The sequence below is a fragment of the Stenella coeruleoalba genome (genome assembly GCF_951394435.1).
Source record: "Stenella coeruleoalba genome assembly, chromosome: 4".
Classification (NCBI taxonomy): domain Eukaryota; kingdom Metazoa; phylum Chordata; class Mammalia; order Artiodactyla; family Delphinidae; genus Stenella; species Stenella coeruleoalba.
This window is the reverse complement of record NC_137149.1, coordinates 133,106,414-133,127,024: the sequence shown is the minus strand read 5'-3', so window position 1 is coordinate 133,127,024 and position 20,611 is coordinate 133,106,414. Positions and strand designations below refer to the sequence as shown.

The window sequence follows — 20,611 nt, the reverse complement described above, 5'->3', positions numbered from 1 at the left end:
GATAAATTGGAAGAAAAGAGTCTGAATGATAGAATACTGTTGAGGATGTATAATTTCATTACACTGTATTTAATATTCTTGAATATAGTTTTAAATTGTATTTTTAAAGAGTACATAGATAAGGTAAATTGTAATAGGATAAAATGTTGCACAGTGAAAAGTGAGTACCTTTCCCCAGAAGTAATCACTATTAATGATTTCTTGTAGAACTTTTCAGAGATATTTGTTGTGTGTACACACATTAACACGCCCCCACCCAATTATACACAAAACGAACAAACTATATACACCTTTTCACCTTGCTCTGTTATATTTTATGTTGTAAATATTCCATATAATCCGATATAAAACCATTTCTTTCTTTTTAATGACTGAAGTATTCCATTATGTGGACATGTTACAATTTATTAAACCAGACTCCTACTAATGTATATTTAGATTATTTCCAGGTTTTTACTTCTAACAATTTGACTGCAGGAACTGTTCTTATAATTACATATTTGTACACATGTTGAGAGTATTTCTATAGGTTAATTGCCTAAAGTGAAATAGCTAGATCACAGGATACATGCATTTTTAAAAATTTTGAGAGGTATTATAAATCTCAGAGGTTTTTTTGCCAGATAAAAACATATGAGAGTCGCTTTCCCTGTATCTTTTTTTCTTTTTAAATAAATTTATTTATTTTTGGCTACATTGGGTCTTCGTTGCTGCGCACGGGCTTTCTCTAGTTGCCGTGAGCGGAGCGCTACTCTTCATTGCGGTGCATGGGCTTCTCATTGCGGTGGCTTCTCCTGTTGCAGAGCACAGGCTCTAGGCACGTGGGCTTCAGTAGTTGTGGCACACGGGCTTAGTTGCTTCCTGGCATGTGGGATCTTCCCGGACCAGGGCTCAAACCCGTGTCCCCTGCGTTGGCAGGCGGATTTTTAACCACTGAGCCACCTGGGAAGTCCTGTTTTCCTATATCTTCCCCAGCTTAGAATCTTATCAAGTTTTGCGATCTGTGCTAATTTGAAAGATGAAAAATGGTATTTTGCAGTTTTTTTAATTTGCATTTTGAGTAAGGTTGAGCATCTCTATATTTTTAAAAATCATTTGTATTTTTTTTCCTTTTGAACTGTCTATTCATATCCTTAGACTTTTTTCCCCCCAGTTAGATTACTTAGTTTTTTCCATACTGACTTATAAATGCTCTTTCTATATTAAGGAAAATAATCTCTTGATGTATGTACTATGAAATGTTTTCTCCCAATCAAGCAGTTACATTTTTGTCTTTGTAACATTACATTTAGGACAAACTTTCAACATTCTTCTGTAGTAAAATTCATCAGTGTTTTCTTATAAGGTGCCTATGGCTTTATGACCTAGAAAGACCTTTTGGGTTCAGAGATTATAAAAACATTTTCCCATGTTTTCTTCTGTTTCTATGGTTTTACGCTTCTTGAGTGTGTGTGATAAAATTTTTGGTCCATCTGAAACTTATTTATCTTTAGGAGTTAAGTAGGGATTCAACTTTATTTTTTTCCCAGCAGAATATCTGGTTGTGACATCACGAGTTATTTTTAAAAATTAGTCTTTCTTACTGATTTAAAATGCAAGCTGTATCACTATATTAAATCTTCACGTCTTTAGGTTTTTGGATTCTGTTCTGTTTCATTAACCCATCTGTCTAATCACATGCCATTGCCAAACTCTTAATTATTACAGCTATATCATGTTTTCATACTTGATAGGCCTTGTTGCCCCCGCCTTTCCTCGTTTTCAGAATTTTCCTGGCTGTTCTTGCATGTTTGTTTTTCCATGTGAAATTTAGAATCAGCTTGTCTGGTTCCCAAAAATGTCCTGTTGCCATTTTTTATTGGGATAGTATTAAATTTATAGAGTAATTTTGGAAGAATTGACACCTTTACAGTATTGAGTCTTCCTATCCAAGAACAGGGTATGTTTTTCTTTCCTTCATTAGGCCTTTTAATGTTAAGTTATTCCTGGATACTTTATCTTTTTAAGTTATTCCTGGGAATATAATATCTTCTGTATTTTTTGCTTGTTTGTATATGGGAAAGTTATTGATTTTTATATATTTTTCTTATCTGCCAACTTGCCGAATTCTTATTTCTAGTCATTTACCAGGTATTCCCTTGTTCTAGAGATATATAATCGTATCTGAAATTGATAAGGAGTTTTTCCTTTTCTTCCTAATTTTATATGTCTTGTTTCTTTCTCTCGTTTAGTACATCTGCTAGTATTGTCAGAACAGTGCTAAAAATACTAGTGCTGAGAGTGGGCATTCCATGATGTTGGTTCTTGGCTTGAGATTTGTATTTATCATGTAAAAGTGGTAGCTGGCTATGGTATCAGAATTATCCTTCTAGATGATCATTTATTTTTCATTACTTAATCTATGGCTATGATGAGTTATATTAATAGTTTAATATTGAACCATCCTTGCCTTTCCAATATGAATCTCGCTGAAGTCATGCTGTACTATGTTTTTAGGATTCTGTTTGATAATATTTTATTTGGTATTGTTATATCAGCATTTATAAAAAGAGTAGTTTATGGTTATATTCTTTTTGTCAGATTTTGAAATAATTATTATACTGGCTTTAATGCTTTTAAATGTATGAATAACTTCAATTAAGCTAATTTTATGAGTGAAAATTCTTAGGGCAGTATTTTTCAAACTTTTTTGACTATGACCCAGAGAACTGTATTTTATAGCATGATCTGTGTATATGTGTGTGTGTATAAATCAACAAACATTTTACAACAGCACTTACTTGCTTACTTACTTACTTACCCTGTATGATATAGTCTATTATTTTCTATTCCATTTATTTACTATAAAAAAATATTAGTCATAGCCCACTAATAGCCACTAAAGGGTCACAAGCTGCCATTTAAAGAACACTGACTTAGGTTCCGGTTTCAAAAAAGAAATGAGTGTAATTAATTTATCAGTTGTTGATAATCTACTTGCTTCATGAGATGATGATCATGAAAACAGTTATAAATTGTATGGTGCTCTTCAAATGTGAATCATTTACTGACCTTATTAACACACTCCCGGGCAAATAATAAGTACTCCATCTTGAATGATTTCTCATAGATTTGGAAATTTGTTCTTTAAAATTGTTCTCTCAGTTTGTTTAGCAAATTTCATGTTGCAAGTAGTTTTTCAGAAAACCTGACCTGGACCCTCCCATATTATGAAATACCATTGTGTGAAATAGTGAGACCTGACTATTATTATATCATCTAGGGGATAATTATGCTAATATATACTACGTCTTTTTGTTCATTTTGGTTTTACTTACTGATTTTCTTTACCAGGAATGTCTGAATCTGAGCAGGCTCTTAAGGGTACTTCTCAAATTAAGTTACTCTCATCTGAAGATATAGAAGGGATGCGACTCGTATGTAGGGTAAGAGTTTTTTTCTCCCCCCCTTGGGATAGAACATGTTTAAATAGTTATAACACATGAAGTCAATGATTTGCTCATTTATAAAAGTAACAAATGTTACGTAGTAAAACTGTGATTAGCCATATTTATTTTTAAATTTACTTTTTGAAGTACAGTTGATTTACAATGTTGTGTTAATTTCTGCTGTACAGCAAAGTGACTCAGTTATACATACATTCTTTTTTATATTCTTTTCCATTATGGTTTATTCCAGGATATTGAATATAGTTCCCTGTGCTGTACAGTAGGACCTTGTTGTTCATCCATTCTACATGTAATAGTTATTTTCTGTGGTTCTTTGAGGAAAATCATTCGTCTATTCTTTTATTTCCCTCCCTTCTCTTCCCTGTTGTAGAATTGTGAGAAGCTTCAAACTTCATCAGTTCATTATTGTTTAGATTACTTAGGATGTACATTTTCACATAGAAATCAGTCAGACGTACTTATTAAGCTATTTTCTAGTTAGCCCAATTTTATTTATATGTTTACACACACATGCATACACTTTTATTAATGGGTGTTAGAAATACATACAAATGGTTGTAAACTGAAAATTCAGGATTATAATATGCAAAGTGAGGTTCGTCTTATCAATATCCTACAAAATCTAAGTTAGTCCAAAGGGTACAGATTTCTATTTCTATTTCATTTCTTCTTGAATGTATGAAGTGTTTCTCTTTTACAGCTTGCCAGAGAAGTACTGGACATTGCTGCTGATATGATTAAACCAGGTGTAACTACTGAAGAAATAGATCATGCTGTACACTTAGTAAGAATTTTAATTTTATGCTTTGAAAAAATTTTTCATACTGTTAGATGTTTAGTCTAAAACATTAAAGTAAAAAATTAAGTAAACCTAAGTTCTGAATATCTACACTTGGCTAATTTGAAAGCAAAGTTTTCACTTTGTTTCAAATATAGAAAGTATTCAACAGTCATTATTCCCATCTTTAAGTATCTGTGGTATTGGGGTCTGAGGTAAGCTTGAAATATCTTGTTTCTGAAACCTCACATTTCATAACATTTTAGTTTAGCTTTTATAAGATGATTAGCTTTATTAGCACTTTAAGTAAATCACGCTACCACATGCATCAAATATTTTGAAATAAAAAAGAATATAACTTCTGAAACTAGATTAGTAGGAAAACATCTTCCTTTTTATATCTGTAATAACAAGGCCACAAACAGACCAGATACATGTTTGTAGTAAATATGGTATAGGTATACTTTTAAAATAAAGATTGCTTATCTACCAAAGAGAGACCTTAAAACCCTTTAGTAAATAAATATTCATGATCATAAAAAAAAACCAAAAAAAAATACCCTACAGTAGATGAGTACATATATGATATGATTAGGTTGTTCATAGTAGAAGAGCAATAATTAGTTAATAAATCACATGGAAAACTAATTAAACCTGCTCTGGTAATCAAACAAATGCAAGTCATAAAGACCTACTAAATTAGTAAGTATTTTAAAGATGTTTATGTCCATTGCCTACGGGAAGATGGTGAAATTGGTACTCCTTTGCATGGTGGTGGTATTGTAAATTGGAACTATCCTTTTGGAAGGAAATTTGACAATGTGTCTTGAGCTATAAAAATGTTTAGAACATTTTTTTATTTGGAATTTTATAAATCCTGATTTTTGGATATTGTTCCATGTTATAAAGTACAGTTGACCCTTGAACAACACAGGTTTGAACTGCATGGATCTTTTTTTTTTTTTTTTAGTATTTATTTATTTATTTGGTTGCACCAGGTCTTAGTTGCAGTGGGCTCCTTAGTTGCAGCTCCAGGGCTCCTTAGTTGCTGCTCACCAGCTCCTTAGTTGTGGCAGGTGAGCTCCTTAGTTGTGGCATGCATGTGGGATCTAGTTCCCTGACCAGGGATCGAACCCAGGCCCCCTGCATTGGGAGCGCAGAGTCTTAGCCACTGCGCCACCAGGGAAGTCCCTGCATGGATCTTTTCATGTGATGAAAAAGATCTTTCATCTTTTTTCAATAAATATATATATCTACTGTAAATGTATTTTCTCTTCCTTTCGATTTTTAAAAAAAATTTAATAAAAATTAAAAAAAAATTCTTTGGCCTCACCACGTGGCATTCTTTTTTTTCTTATGATTTTTAGAGTAGTATTTTCTTTTCTCTAGCTTACTTTATTGTAAGAGTACAATATATAATACAAAGAATTATGTAATATAAAGAATACAGTATATAACACATACAAAATATGTGTTAAACTGTCTGTTATTGGTAAGGTCAAAAGTAGGGTATTAGTAAAGTTTTGGGGGAGTCAAGTTATATGTGGAATTTGGACTGTGCAGGGGGTTAGTGCCCCTCCCCCTCCCCCTCCATCCTTCCCCCACCCCCTGTGGCCCCAGGTTGTTCGTGTCAGCTGTATGTGGTATGCATTAATAGCAGTTTGAATGCTTCCTATAGGCCAGGTGCTCTTTTACGTGCTTCTTTTATTAACTCATTTAATTTCCCCAGCAACTCAATGAGATAGATGCTACTGTCATCTCCATCTTACAGATTAGGAAACTGAGGCAGAGAGAGGTTAAGTTGCCCAGGGTTACACAACTTGTAAGTAATGGAGTTGGCATTTTCAGTCAACGCAATCTGCTTCTGTGTGCTCTTAACTAGTATTTATACTGCTGTAAGAAATACAGAAGCATATCGTTAAATATAAGGAAAAATGATAGGCATGTAGTTATTGATCATAATATTTTTTTGTAATTGAGGAAACTAATACAAATTTTCAATACTAGAATTGCCAATAAAATTATAGTACATTCCACAAAGTGTATTCTAGGCAACTATTTTTAAATTATTTGTAGGAAGATTGTGGCAATGTGGAAAGAGAAATTATGTATGCTATGACTACCACTGTATAAAAACATCCAAGTAAAATAAGACTTATTTATGGGGAACCAGATCATTTTCTTAGAGGTTCTTTTGTTGTTCCACATGAATGTAGTGGTTAAAATGTCTCAGGGAATACTTTACCATCTCTTAATTATTACTAGTATTTATTTTTATTTTTATTACTTTTATTATTAGGGATAGAGGCTTGTTTCTATATAAGAAATTATAATTACATTAAGTGTGCACATTAATTTAAAATTTTAAATTTAAATAATATGTTTTTAATAAGGAGTAGGTAATTCTAAAATAAAATCTTCATATAGTGACATCTGTATATGTAAATATTTGGAATATGTGAATTTTCTTTTCCTTTGCGATTATCAAGTAAACTGGTTTGCCTGTGGTCTGACTTACAAACCCTACTATTTATCTACTGTTTAAGGTAATAGCTACTAGTATTTCTAAAATAAAATCTTAAATAAGTTCTTCATTAGGAGCGTTTGTACAACAAAATTTTCCACATTTTTCAAATTTTAAAATGATTAATTGTATACAGATTAACTTTTTCTTTGGCACATTCCAGATTATTCTCTCTGTATTTTTATTTTATTATAGGCATGCATTGCAAGAAATTGCTATCCTTCTCCCCTGAATTATTATAATTTCCCAAAGTCTTGTTGTACTTCAGTGAATGAAGTGATCTGCCATGGAATTCCAGACAGACGGCCCTTGCAAGAAGGTGATATTGTTAATGGTAAGAAATAAGTGTGACTTTTGTCACTGTTAGCAAAGAAACAGCAAGGCTTTGGGAGTCTAATAGTGACTTGCATTTTCTTCACTTGCTTCCTGTCTTTTACTTTTTTCATATTTAAAACTTAAAATAAATTGAAAATCTCTGGAAACCTATTTTATGGTTTTAAGATGTTTACCTGCTTTCAAGGTGCTTCTACTATGATGTGCTTGATACAGGTTCTTTAATGCAGATGATCATTATGTGATTGGTAAATAGGGGAAAGATGTCAGTGAAGTGTGGAAGTAATGTTGATTCAAGTGGGATTTTTTTTGCTTATTCCTTTTAGTCCACTATTGGTTTTGAAGAAATCAGGGCAGGCTTTCTTACAGATAAAGAGAAATCATTAGTAATATATGAAGCTCTTAAGAAAAAAAGCTAAAAATTCTGCAGAAGTATTGTCCTTGATGTAAGAAGTTCAGAAAGTGGCTTTAGGGACCACTGTGTTAAGCTATTTTGGGAAACTCCAAGTGCAGAGAAAGAAGCTGCAAAAAACATTTTCCTCCGTGATTGAAAAAATGTTGATGAATTAGGCTCCCCTCGATGGTATTTTTAATATTGATGAACTTGGTCTCTTTAGTAATCAGATATCTTCAAGGATCTATATATCAAACAAGGAAGCCTGAGCCCAGGTGTTAAAGGCTACAGAGAATGGACCAACTGTGATGCTGGCTGTGAATGGTAGTGGGGACTTGACCAACACTGTTTTTTGTTTGTTTGTTTTTTGGCGGTACGTGGGGCTCTCACTGTTGTGGCCTCTCCCGTTGCGGAGCACAGGCTCCGGACGCGCAGGCCCAGCGGCCATGGCTCACGGGCCCAGCCGCTCCGCGGCATGTGGGATCCTCCCGGACCGGGGCACGAACCCGTGTCCCCTGCATCGGCAGGAGGACTCTCAACCACTGCACCACCAGGGAAGCCCTGACACTGTTTCTATATGAATTGTTTTTGCTTCAGTTAGAGTATCTGTTTATAAAGTTCCATAAGTTTTGAGGGGTCTGCCCAATGCTGTTTTTCATATATAAGCCTTATTATTTTTATTACACACATAATGTGTGAGGTTTTTCAGGAACGTGAGTGTTGTGCTAGAGCCAACACACCTATATTGTGATATTTTAAGTGGACTGAAAATTTATGGTTTAAGAATACTCATTTAATGTGCTCCGTAGGATACATTTAGTGGAGTTTAGTGGTGTAGTGGTAATCTGTATTTTTAAACATGGGAATAGTCACAAATCAGTGAAAGGCAAATGAGTCTTTGAAAACTAAGTGTAGAATAGTGTAAATGTTTCTATTTATTGATTCACTAGGACGAGGAAAAAGTCATTAAAGATAACTAATGAAAGCAGTATTTCCTGTTTAATGTCAAAACGTGGCAAAGTCCTTCATTTAATGTTCTTAACTTGGGTCATTGATCTTGCATGAATATATCCGGGGTTACATGTTTCTTCTGCCGTAAACGATCTAACGACTGCTGTAAGAGTATTAAAGCCCACTGTCTGGCTTGTGCTGCGAGACCACGGACCTGTTTTCCACAGTGAGTTCAGTTGCATTACAGACAAGAAGTGTCTCTTGGGCCTTAAGTGTGTATTCATTGGTGTCACTTGTGAATGCAGAAGTTATCTCTCTCATTAAGCTGCTTGATTCTGTCATGTTGGAGAAAGTTAATTTCAATTCTGAGATAAAAAACAAGTGTGGTCTTTATGTTTGCACATTCTTTTGCAGTGGACATCACTCTTTATCGCAATGGTTATCATGGGGACCTGAATGAGACGTTTTTTGTTGGAGACGTGGATGAGGGAGCTCGGAAACTGGTTCAGACCACGTATGAGTGCCTGATGCAAGCCATTGATGCAGGTCAGGCTCAGTGCTGGGCACCCGCTGGAGCTACTGTGTGGTGTGGGCCTTGAGTGACCTGTCACTATACTGTGCATGCCTTATCCCTCCCAGCTGTGCCTCTACCCTCCCTGAGTTAGCTTTGGGTTTGGCAGTAGTAGGTTTAAGGATGATTTGGGAATCCCTTGATGAGGATGGACCGGACTATTGCTTATTCCTTTGACTCTTCTATGATTTATCTTCCTTTTCTCTGGCTGATAAATGAGGAGGAATGCGTGGATACTTTTTTTTTTTAACGTCTTTATTGGAATATAATTTCTTTACAATGTTGTGTTAGTTTCTGCTGTAAAACAAAGTGAATCAGCTATACATATACATATATCCCCCTATCTCCTCCCTCTTGCGTCTCCCTCCCACCCTCCCTATCCCACCCCTCTAGGTGGTCACAAAACACCGAGCTGATCTCCCTGTGCTATGCAGCTGCATCCCACTAGCTAGTTATTTTACATTTGGTAGTGTTTATTTGTCAATGCTACTCTCTTACTTCATCCCAGGTTCGCTTTCCCCCTCCCTGTTTCCTCAAGTCCATTCTCTATGTCTGCGTTTTTATTCCTGTCCTGCCCCTAGGTTCATCAGAACCATTTTTTTTAGATTCCATATATATGTGTTAACATACAATATTTGTTCTTCTCTTTCTGACTTGTGGATAGTTCTTCAGTGCAACTTTTCTTCTACTTTTTAATTATTTTGGGAAAGAGTGTGTTAGATTATAAGAGAAAAATGAGTGATCTTCCTTTACGCTTGCCTCTCCTTTTTTGTTTTTTAATCTCTCTTCTCCAGAGGTGTCCACTTTCTTTTAATAAATTTACTTAGTTTTGGCTGCGTTGGGTCTTTGTTGCTGCGCGCAGGCTTTCTCTAGCTGCGGCGAGCGGGGCCTACTCTTCGTTGCAGTGCGCGAGCTTCTCATTGTGGTGGCTTCTCCTGTTGTGGAGCACGGGCTCTAGGCACATGGGCTCAGTACTTGTGGCTTGCGGGCTGTAGAGCGCAGGCTCAGTAGTTGTGGCGCACGGGCTTAGTTGCTCTGCGTCATGTGGGATCTTCCCGGACCAGGCCTTGAACACGTGTCCCTTGCATTGGCAGGTGGATTCTTAACCTCTGCACCACCAGGGAAGTCCCCAGAGGTGTCCACTTCTAACATTTAGGTTTTTTTCTCTGCAGTATGTTAGTACACACATAGAAACACACATAACTGTATGTATGTGTTTAGTTAGGTTAAACGGAATCATAAGATTTGCGGTATTCTATAATTTGGTACTTTTCAACCAGTAATATCTTAGAGGTCTTTCCATATTAGAATACGTACGTACCTGTATGCATAGATCTCCATTCTTTTAATGGCTATATATTATATTCCACAGTATAAAAATTTCTACAACTGTTCCCCTACTGGATTTTGGTGTTTTCCATATATCTTGCTATTGCAGTGAATAATATCTTCGGGTAGAGGTGTATTTCTGTGGGATTTTTCTCACATACAACAGTTCATCCAGGTTTTTTAAAATTTATGCCATATCTTGTGAGGAAAGAGAAGGAGAGTCTTGTTGCAAATGTTAACAGACTATTACAAAGGACAGTTTGAGGGCAAATAACTTTTCAGTTAAAATCCACAGCATTTCAACCTTATTGTTCAGTGTATTATCCACCCCCTACCCCCTGTTAAATAAATCTGATATATCATCAACAATGTATTGGACAGGACAGGGTTCTTAGGCAAAAATATAGGATATGATGCAATTTTTACTAATTTAATGAAGTCAGAGGAATGAAAAATGAAAGCATGTGATTATTTTTATATATCAATATGTGAGATATTCTTTTCCTTATTTTTCACTGTTGATTATACTTAAAAACTTTGATATTCTCTGTGGTATTGTGAGATGAGGACTTTAATATTTAGTTTCTCATTTTGGAAGCTTTAGTTTTAAATCATTTTTAGGGTTTCTGTGTTCAATGTCTATGTCCCTTTTGCTTCTCTGTGAGTTGATTGAAATAACCAGACAGCTGGAATGTTGTTTTACAGTGACACAGGAATAAAAGTTGCTAAGAACCTACAAGAAACCAAAGTCTTCATTAACAGTAGACAGGAAAGAATAGAAGTTGCTTCATCTCTGGAAAGTGCTATTAACACTTTTGTATGTATCATTCCTGCCTCTTGTTTTCCAATAATTTGGCTGCCCACCCTGGTGCAGAGCACTAGAGAGCTTGACCAGCTATGAAATTAGCCTTCTAGAATAGGGCTTCTCAGTCTGCATGCTCATGGCACTTTGAGTCTGATAATCCTTTGCTGTGGGAGCCTGTCCTGTGTACTGTAGGATGCTTAGCAGCATTCCTGGTCTCTACCCACCAGAGGCCGTTTGCACCACCACTCCTCGTTGTGACAACCAGAAACGTCTCCAGATATTATGAAGTGTACTTCCCTGGGACCAGAATTCCCTCTGGCTTGAGAATTAGGGGAGAAGTCTCCTCTCTCACCCTCCGTCATTGTTGTTGAACAGTTTCTTGTGTGTTGTGCACCATGGTTAAAATTTTCCTTTCCTCCCTGCTGACTGGGGCTGATAGGACGGCTTGGATGGAAATGCAAGAAAATCATTATGCAAGTCAGCATGTTCCTCAAAAATCATTAACCTCCCACCCCCCCCCCCAAAAAAGTCAAGCTGGAAGATGTGGTTAAGAGCAAGTAAATGTTATGAAAATGATGCCTTGAGCCGTTCACCTGGAAATTTGATTGATGGGAGAGGATGTGTTGTGCCTGCGCCTCAGGTTGGAGATGAGAGAGGCACAGTAGGGGACTGTAGGGCGTGGGAGGGCCCCCAGAACCGTGGCTGGGTTCCCTAGGAGTCTCCATGCTAGGAGAGCTGTAGCAGCAATAAGAACCGCTTCTTTGGGTTTTTATTTAAACAGTGGTAAAAGTCATAAAAATTAAACGGGGCTGGAAGTATACAGTGAGAAGTACCTTTCTACATCCTACTCCTAAGACCTTCTGCAGAGGCAACTATGCATAATTTGAGAACCACTTTTATGGGTATAAAGAAGCCCAGGGGAAGTAATTCTTTGAGAAATTGACCAGACTAAAACTGAGGACAAGTCAAGTTCCTTTTTGGACATTCCTTTTTCTCCTGATGCTCTTTCCTCTCTTATCTCTTCTGCTCGCTTTAATGGAAAGCACACTGACCTTAGGGAAGGCGAGGAAGAGAAGTGTGTGTTCCATTCTCTTGTTTATTCAGAGAGCAAGCGGTGCCTCTCCCAACCCCTTACTGCTGCACACGCCCTCTTCTTCTGCAGCAAAGGAGGAAACGCAGGTGCTGCTGGCTTGGATCTCAGCTTTGCCGTTTCCTGGCAGTATAGCCTCTTTGTGCTTCGGTTTCCTCATCTTGAAAGTCTCGGAATGTAGGTGTGTAAAGCCTTCAGAAAGGTTCCTGGCATAGACAGTGATTGCTCAGTAATTATTAGTTTTTCTTTCTCTTTGTCATGAGTCTTCTCTTTTCCTTTCAGTGAAACCTGGTGTTCGATACAGAGAATTGGGAAACATTATTCAGAAGCATGCCCAAGCAAATGGATTTTCAGTTGTTCGAAGCTATTGTGGGCATGGAATCCACAAGCTTTTTCATACGGCCCCCAATGTACCCCACTATGCCAGTAAGTACTGTCCAAAGATTTGGTATTTGCTAACTAACAAATATTCAAACATTTAACAGGACCTACTATTTTGTATTTATTAAAGTAATCTATTAGCTGTTATAAACAGACCCCCCAGAATGTAAACACAAGGCACATAACAGTCCACAGCATATGTGTTTGGTCACTCTGGGGGTGTGGGGTGGGACAGTTACTCTCTGACCCAGGCTCTTGTCACTTTCAACCTATAGCTTTCAAGATCACTTTGGGGGTTCCCCTCCTAGTCGTACAGATATTGGGGATGAGGGGAGAAGCATGGAGGGGTATGCTTGGGAGGTTTTAATGGGCCAGCCTGGACTTGGCATAAATCACTTACATTTACTTTTCATTGGCAGGAATTCAGTCACATGGCTACACTAACTGCAAGGGAGGTGGGGAAATGTAATCCAGCTGAGTACTCGGGAAGACAAGGAGACTAGTAATTTTGGTGAACAGCCAGTACTCTCTGCCACATGTATTCTGATTCCTTAAATGAAATTGGTTCAGCTGGGTTTGATTTGAGTTCTCAGTACATGTCAGCTACTGTATTCTTTGTTGGTATAGAGGGGAATCGACAAAGTACCTTTTCTCGGGCTTCCGTGGTGTCGCAGTGGTTGAGAGTCCACCTGCCAATGCAGGGGACACGGGTTCATGCCCCGGTCCGGAAAGATCCCACATGCCGCAAAGCGGCTGGGCCTGTGAGCCATGGCCGCTGAGCCTGCGCGTCCAGAGCCTGTGCTCCGCGGCGGGAGAGGCCACAACAGTGAGAGGCCCGTGTACTGCAAAAAAAAAAAAAAAAAAAAAAAAAGTACCTTTTCTCAAATTGAGTGCTGTCTGATAGATTAACAAAGGAAGTTTTGGGCGATTAATGTCTTACAGAAACCTTTCTCTTGGAGAGTTAAGACATGCAGGGGTGAGTCTGATATTTAGTGCTAGAAAGGAAAGCCGTCCACAGTAAGTGACCTAAGGAGGAATTTAACAAATATGTAGGAGCCATTGCTATGTAGACACTTTCATGTACCTCCTTGTGCTTACGTTTTTCCTCATATGCGCAATAGCAGGGAATGGTACCTACCCTAGAACTGTTAGTAGGATTAAGTGAGATAATGCATGTTAACTTTTAGAGTGATGATAATGATGATGGTGATGCTATACATTATCTCATTTGATCATCACAACTCTATGAATAATTTCTTAGCCCTATTTTTTTTAATTTTTAAAAAAAATTTTTTTTTATTTTGCGGTGCGTGGGCCTCTCACTGTTGTGGCCCCTCCCGCTGCGGAGCACAGGCTCCAGACGCGCAGGCTCAGCGGCCATGGCTCACGGGCCCAGCCGCTCCACAGCATGTGGGATCTTCCCGGACCGGGGTACGAACCCGCATCCCCTGCATCGGCAGGCGGACTCTCAACCACTGCGCCACCAGGGAAGCCCTCAGCCCTGTTTTTAAAAAGCAGATTCTGCGTTTAGGGAAGTGGTGTATTTATTCAAGTCCACACAAACTAGTAAATAAACGTCAGGTGTAGGATTGGTACCTAGGTTCTGTCTGGCTTTCTAGAGTCAGTCTTTCCCGTGCTGCCTAGGAAGTACTGAAGCAGTTTGGCGCTGGGTCTTGTGGGAGAAATAAAGATTGAGATTTTGGTTTGCTGGAGGGATGAGGAAGGGCATTCCAGGCGGTGGGGAAGCATGAATAGGTGCTTCAAGTTGAGACTGAACAGAGACAAGATAAGCTTGGGCTGAGAATTATGTGTTAAGGACTAGAAATGAGCAGTGCCAGATCGAGGATAGTTGACTTCCTTTTAGGGATTTGTAGAACATTTTTTGGCAGAAGAATGGCAAGGTGAAATTGCCATTTGGGGAAGAAAAGTTAGCAGTGGTGTCTAGAATGGATTGCCGGTGTGAGTTAGCCAGGCTTGTCAGCCTGATGCAGTTGTCGTAATCCAGATGTGAGGTAAAATCTAAGACGTCAGTAGTTGTGAAGAGAAAGGGAAATGAGTGAGAAACGTCTCAACAGGAGGAGCTAGAGAAGGCACTTAAGGCACAGCATTTGACATAAATCAATAAGCATTTATTAGCAGACCACATAGTCCTTCTTATTTCAGCTGGAATTGTGCTTGAAATAAAAGCTAGCAATAGAAAATAGGTAGCCAACTTCATTCCTTCCTGGTAAGCCCTGTGATCACCTGATGTGCATTGCCTTTAACAGAATGGAAGTAGCTATTCTGATGACACTGGCGTGTGCCACACGTGTACGTGTGTGTGTTTTGTGTGTGGAACAAGAGTGTGCAAGGGAGGGAATGAAAAAAGCACCCTTGCTTGCAGAGGTAACAAACTTAGGTTTAGGTATGGACTAGATAGAGACTTTTTGTCTATCTGTCTATGTCTATTAATTTTTATAGGAGTTGAGTTGATTTACATTGTTGTGTTTCTGCTGTACAGCAAAGTGAATCAGTTATACATATACATATATCCACTCTTTTTTAGATTCTTTTCCCATATAGGCCATTACAGAATATTGAGTAGAGTTCCCTGTGCTATTCAGTAGGCTCTCAGGAATTATCGATTTTATATCAATACACAGTAGTGTGCATATGTCATAAAGAGAGATTTTTTTTGAAGGAAATAGAATTTATGGGAGACGGAGATACAGGTCAGTGATGATGGTGTCAGCAAAATACCATACCACCCATACACAAGAGATGGCGCTTGAGTTTCATGTTAAACTCTTTAATTAGAAATAAAAATTCTGAAAAAAGAAACAAGGACCCAGGTATACTTCATTTCATCCAACTGATATGTTTTTGAAAAGTCAAGTGTTAATCGGGTTTAGATAAAACAAAATATGTGTGGTCCCTTTAGGGACGTGTTAAAGGAAGCTGCTGAGAGTCTCTACTGCAGAGGCCTTTTGAAATGTAAACGATCCCTGCTTTGGCTTGTGACTTCATATTCCTAAGCACCCGAGCACGGAACCAGGAAATGGTTGTGTGACTTCCCTCCACCTCCTTCCGTGTAAGAGAAGTCCTCGTTAGATGAGAGTGTAGTGTGCTTCTTTGTCATTATGGTTCGAAAGTAAACGGGATGCTACCCTATCTTTAGAATATATATCACGGTAATTCTGGGAGGCAGACGGTAGAGCGGGTGCACACTTTTGTAAAAGCACTCAGCAGTAGTATCTGCTATAGTGTAGTCGCTAGGCGATGTATGTTTGAGCCTTGTTGAGAAGCTGAAACCATGAGTCAAGGTTAGCTGCGAGTTGTAACTTCTACAACAATGAATCAATGGCAGAAACAGGAGTGGAACTTGGATTCTCTGTATTGCGCTGTCCAGTGTATGTGAGGCACATATGTAATATTAAGATTTCTAGTGGTCATATTGAAAAAGTAAAGAGAGACAGATGGAGTTAATTTTATATTTTATTTAATCCATTACATTAAAAATATTAGCATTTCAACATTTAATCAGTGTAAAAAAATTGCGATATATTACATGCAGTTTTTTTGTCTTTGAAATCGGCATATTTTTACATGCACTTTCTGACTTGCCGTTTTTTAAGTGCCGATCTTCATGCACCCAGTTGCTGCCTTACTGGACAGCACAGCTATCAATTCCTTTATCCTTTTTTCTTTCCATGACACCACACTGACTCTCTTTGACATTTTCTGTTTGATATCCCCAAAGGAATATGACCAAGTCTATATATGTAGTAAATTGCATGTCATTTGGAGAGAAAGTTCATGAAATTAGAAATAAAAAGTAAAGATTATTTTTGCCCCTCAGAGTTTTATAATAATTTAGAAACTCCTGATTTGGAATCTGTAGAATAAGTGTATTTTGGCAATACCTAAGATAGCGGAAAGCAGCGTGATAGCTATTCACAAGGAAGGGCGTGCAGGAGTGTAAACGTGCGGGTGAGGTTAGACCGTACCTAGACAGAGCAGCTTGAGCAGGGTCGGCCTCTGTCGACACATGGGTTGCCCTCCGGAAGAACCGCAGCCTTACGCAGAAAACCCCTGAAAGCCGGTGCTTTCGCCACCTGGTGGTCCGGCAGCGCAAGTGCAGTCACCTGTTTACCGATGCTCTTATCAGTTTTTGGTTTTTATTGACAGTTTGAACTTTAAACTGGTTCTCCATTTTCGTCTGAGATTGTCTAAAAAGGCCTATCCCGTTTAAAATTTTTGGCCTTCTTGGGAAGATGGCACGCCTGGGCACTGATAGTTGAGTTTCTCACAATGATCCTGAAAAATACTTTTGTAATTGGTGAACTTGGACAAAAAGTCTTTGGAGGGAGAAATGGAATTTTTGTTTCCAATAGAAAGGAATAATCGTGCCAGCATTAAAGAAAAGTAGGTTAGTGTGCGGGGCTTTGTCTCCCTCCGAAGATAAGACAATTTACAAAACTTTTAAAAAATGGTGCAGTTGTTTCTCTGGGCTGTGCCCCCATCTCTACCCGCATCCACACCCCTACACGCACCCAAGAGGTAGGAGGCTTCTGGTGGAATTCGAAATGTCTTCTTCTTTAAAGCGTCGTACCTCCATGAGTGTGGCGCTTTGCTGGGTTGCATGGTTGCAATTCTAACCCTGCTATAACATAAATGGGGGGCACTTTTCCTTTTATAGAAGCGATAACCACATCTGAGATCCAGCCTAGGGCATCTCTGTATTTTCCTAGAGAAGACGTAAAGAAAATGAAATATGCCTAGGACAGTATCTGCCCCAGAGTAGGTGGTTTTCAGTAAAATCCCTGTTTGTTGAATGATCTGCTTTAAGAAAGGGGAATCAGGAGAGGAGAAAGTCATTAATTTAAGAATCACTCATGGGAATATAAGTTGCGTACTTTTCCCAGGGAGCTGCTTAACAATATGCTGTAGGTTTTTTTGCTGTGTTCTGAGATTTTTTTCTTTAATTTCAGAAAATAAAGCAGTTGGAGTGATGAAGGCCGGCCACGTATTTACAATTGAGCCAATGATTTGTGAAGGTGAGAAAAAAGGGATGCTGTAACATTCTTTAATTGAATTTTTATTTACTTTTGGTTACTCATGATCAGATTAGTAGTCTGCTCTACTTTCTTTTTGCTTCATTTCCACTCCCCGTCCTATCTCTAACTTGATTCAGTATCATGTTAGAGAACTGAAAATTGTAAGGGTTGGCAAGAAAGCAATACCTTCTGCACGGTAATTTGCCTGCTGTCCGTAGATGCTGAAGTGCTTGAATCCTGGTCCCTTTTCATAAAGGTCCTGTCAAAGGGAGCATGGTAATAACTAGGCGCCTCCATCAAGCCTCTGCAGAAGTTCTTGCTTGTCTTGGTGGGGGTGAGGAGGAGGAGGAAAAAAGAAGCTAGAGCTATTTGGTGTTTTTTTTGTCTTTTTGTTTTTCAAATTAATTAATTAATTTTTATTTATTTATTTTTTGGCTGCATTGGGTCTTCGTTGCGGTGAGTGGGCTTCTCGTTGTGGTGGCTTCTCTTGTTGCAGAGCACGGGCCCTAGGCGCGCGGGCTTCAGTAGTTGTGGCACGCAGCCTCAGTAGTTGTGGCTCACAGGCTCTAGAGTGCAGGCTCAGTAGTTGTGGCACACGGGCTTAGTTGCTCCACGGCACGTGGGATCTTCCTGGACCAGGGCTCGAACCCATGTCCCCTGCATTGGCAGGCGGATTCTTAACCACTGCGCCACCAGGGAAGTCCGAGCTATTCGTTTTACGGCAGAGTTATATAATTTAATTCTCCACAACTTATGAGGTAGGTGCTATCCCCATTATACAGGGGAGCGAACTGATTTTTGAAGAGGTTAAGTAACTTGCCCAAAGTCACTTAGCTAGTTATGTGGCAGAATCTGTGGGACTCTAAACTCATGAGCCATTCTGCCGCTTGAGGGTCTGCACTCATATCGTCAGGTGGTGTCATACAACTGCTGTGGAAAAAGCACAGCATAGACACGCTCAGCACTGGCAGTTCTGTGTCCTCGCTGTTGGTCACTGTGACAGGCACATGGCAGTGATGGTTGGTGTCATGATTGGAGCCCCCCACTGAGGCTGTCAATAATAACTGGGGCCTCCTTCATGAGGCCTTCACCTTTGCTTTCTGCCAGTTCTTCGCTGGGATTGGGGGATGCAGAGTGGGGCAACAGTAGTAGGGCTCTTGTGTCCTGGTCCCTGTGTTAAAGGATGCGTCCCCTTGGGATCCTTCCAGTCTTTTTTATAACCTAATCTTCGGAGTGATATCCCATCACTTCTACCAGATTTTCTTCCTTAGAACTGAGTCACTAAATCCAGCCCACACTCAAGGGGAGAGGAGCATTGGAGGTTGTTTTAGAGGCTACCTTCTTAACCTGGTCCTTTGTTCCCTTTTCTGTAAAATGGAAGTTACAATCTTTATCTTGCTGAATCCCCAGGGCTGTTGTAAGAATTAAGTGAGATGATTTGTATTAACACAAAGTACCTTCAAAGGGCTGTACAAATGTAAGGTATTGTTTTGTCATTCCCTGGAATAAGAATAATGATCATATGTAACCCATTGCAAGAGCATTGAGTATATTAGCAGAGAAAGGCAAGACAGTGAGAGGAAAGTGTCATTTTGGTTACATACCTATTTCCATTAACTGGCACTTAGCTGGTGAGACATGAAGTGGTATTTCCGGGAGTAAGCAAATAACACAGTGTTGAGTTGGTTCAGACAATCGTCAGATTATAACAAATATACCTCAGTGTAACTCAGCTAGGTTAAATCCCAGCTTCTTAGTGGAAGGTCTCTAATCCAAAGAAGAATTTGAATTTCCTTAGAATAGTAGTCTAATATATTTAACTTGACATTAGTAAAGGATCTGTTTTAGCAGATGACAATAAAATTAAAGATGTATTTATGTCGGGCTTCCCTGGTGGTGCAGTGGTTGAGAATCCGCCTGCCAATGCAGGGGACACGGGTTTGAGCACTGCTCTGGGAAGATCCCACATGCTGTGGAGCAACTAAGCCCACGCACCACAACTACTGAGGCCGCGCGCCGCATCTACTGAAGCCCGTGTGCTCTAGGGCCCATGCTCCGCAACAAGAGAAGCCACCGCAATGAGAAGCCTGCGCACCACAACGAAGAGTAGCCCCCGCTCGCCGCAACTAGAGAAAGCCCGCGCACAGCGACGAAGACCCAACGCAGCCCCAAAATAAATAAATTAAAAAAAAAAATTATAAAAAACCCCCAGTGTATTATGTCTTAAATCCGTTTGTGAAAAGATCATTCGTTACATTGAGAAATACCTGTTTACTCATCTTTAGATGGTTGACAAAGCATGAGTTAACTTTCTTTAAGCTACCTCATATTTTCTTTTTAGACTGGGGTTTAATATTGCAAAAGTAGGTTACTTCACTGCAGACTTTGTACTCTGGGATGTGTCTGAGGCAGTAAGACCTAATCTTTGGTAAAGATTACTCAAAATGGGAATTCCCTGGCGGTCCAGTGGTTAGGACTCGGCGCTTTCACTGCCGTGGGCCTGGGTTCCATCCCTGGTCAGGGAACTAAGGTCCTACAAGCTGCGAAGTGTGGGCCCCCCACCCCCAAGGCAAAAAAGATTACTCAGAATGAAGAATATTGATTTTTTTTTTTTACATCTAATTTGGAGATAAGAAAGTCTCTGTAAACACATTTTTATAGTAGTATCTGGAATTGCAGAACTTTGTCATTCCACTGTTGCCTCTCCTCCCCTGCCCTACTCCTCCCCCCATTCTCTTTTTCCTGTGTTGTCTCCCAGCTCTTTTCATTGTCCCTTCGTTTCCTTTCTAACCCTCTCTCTAACCCATTCTCCCTCATCATAATTTTTTTTTTTTTGGCCGCACTGCACAGCTTGCAGGATCTCAGTTCCTCGACCAGGGATTGAACCTGGGCCACAGCAGTGAAAGCCTGGAATCCTAACCACCAGGGAACTCCCAATAATTTAAAAATTTTCTCACCAGTCTCTCTTTT

At 39.1% G+C, this 20,611-nt stretch overlaps 1 protein-coding gene across 3 annotated transcripts in view; it reads left to right on the top strand.

Moving 5' to 3' along the window:
* Nucleotides 1-20,611, top strand: part of METAP1 (methionyl aminopeptidase 1) — a 64,092-nt gene that overhangs the window by 37,050 nt on the left and 6,431 nt on the right. For all 3 annotated transcript variants that reach the window (XM_079920108.1, XM_079920107.1, XM_079920109.1), the window contains exons 5-10: nt 3,334-3,425; nt 4,150-4,233; nt 6,947-7,085; nt 8,844-8,975; nt 12,507-12,650; nt 17,576-17,641. In XM_079920108.1, coding sequence (XP_079776234.1) covers nt 3,334-3,425; nt 4,150-4,233; nt 6,947-7,085; nt 8,844-8,975; nt 12,507-12,650; nt 17,576-17,641 — 657 coding nt within the window. The remainder of the gene's footprint in view (nt 1-3,333; nt 3,426-4,149; nt 4,234-6,946; nt 7,086-8,843; nt 8,976-12,506; nt 12,651-17,575; nt 17,642-20,611) is intronic.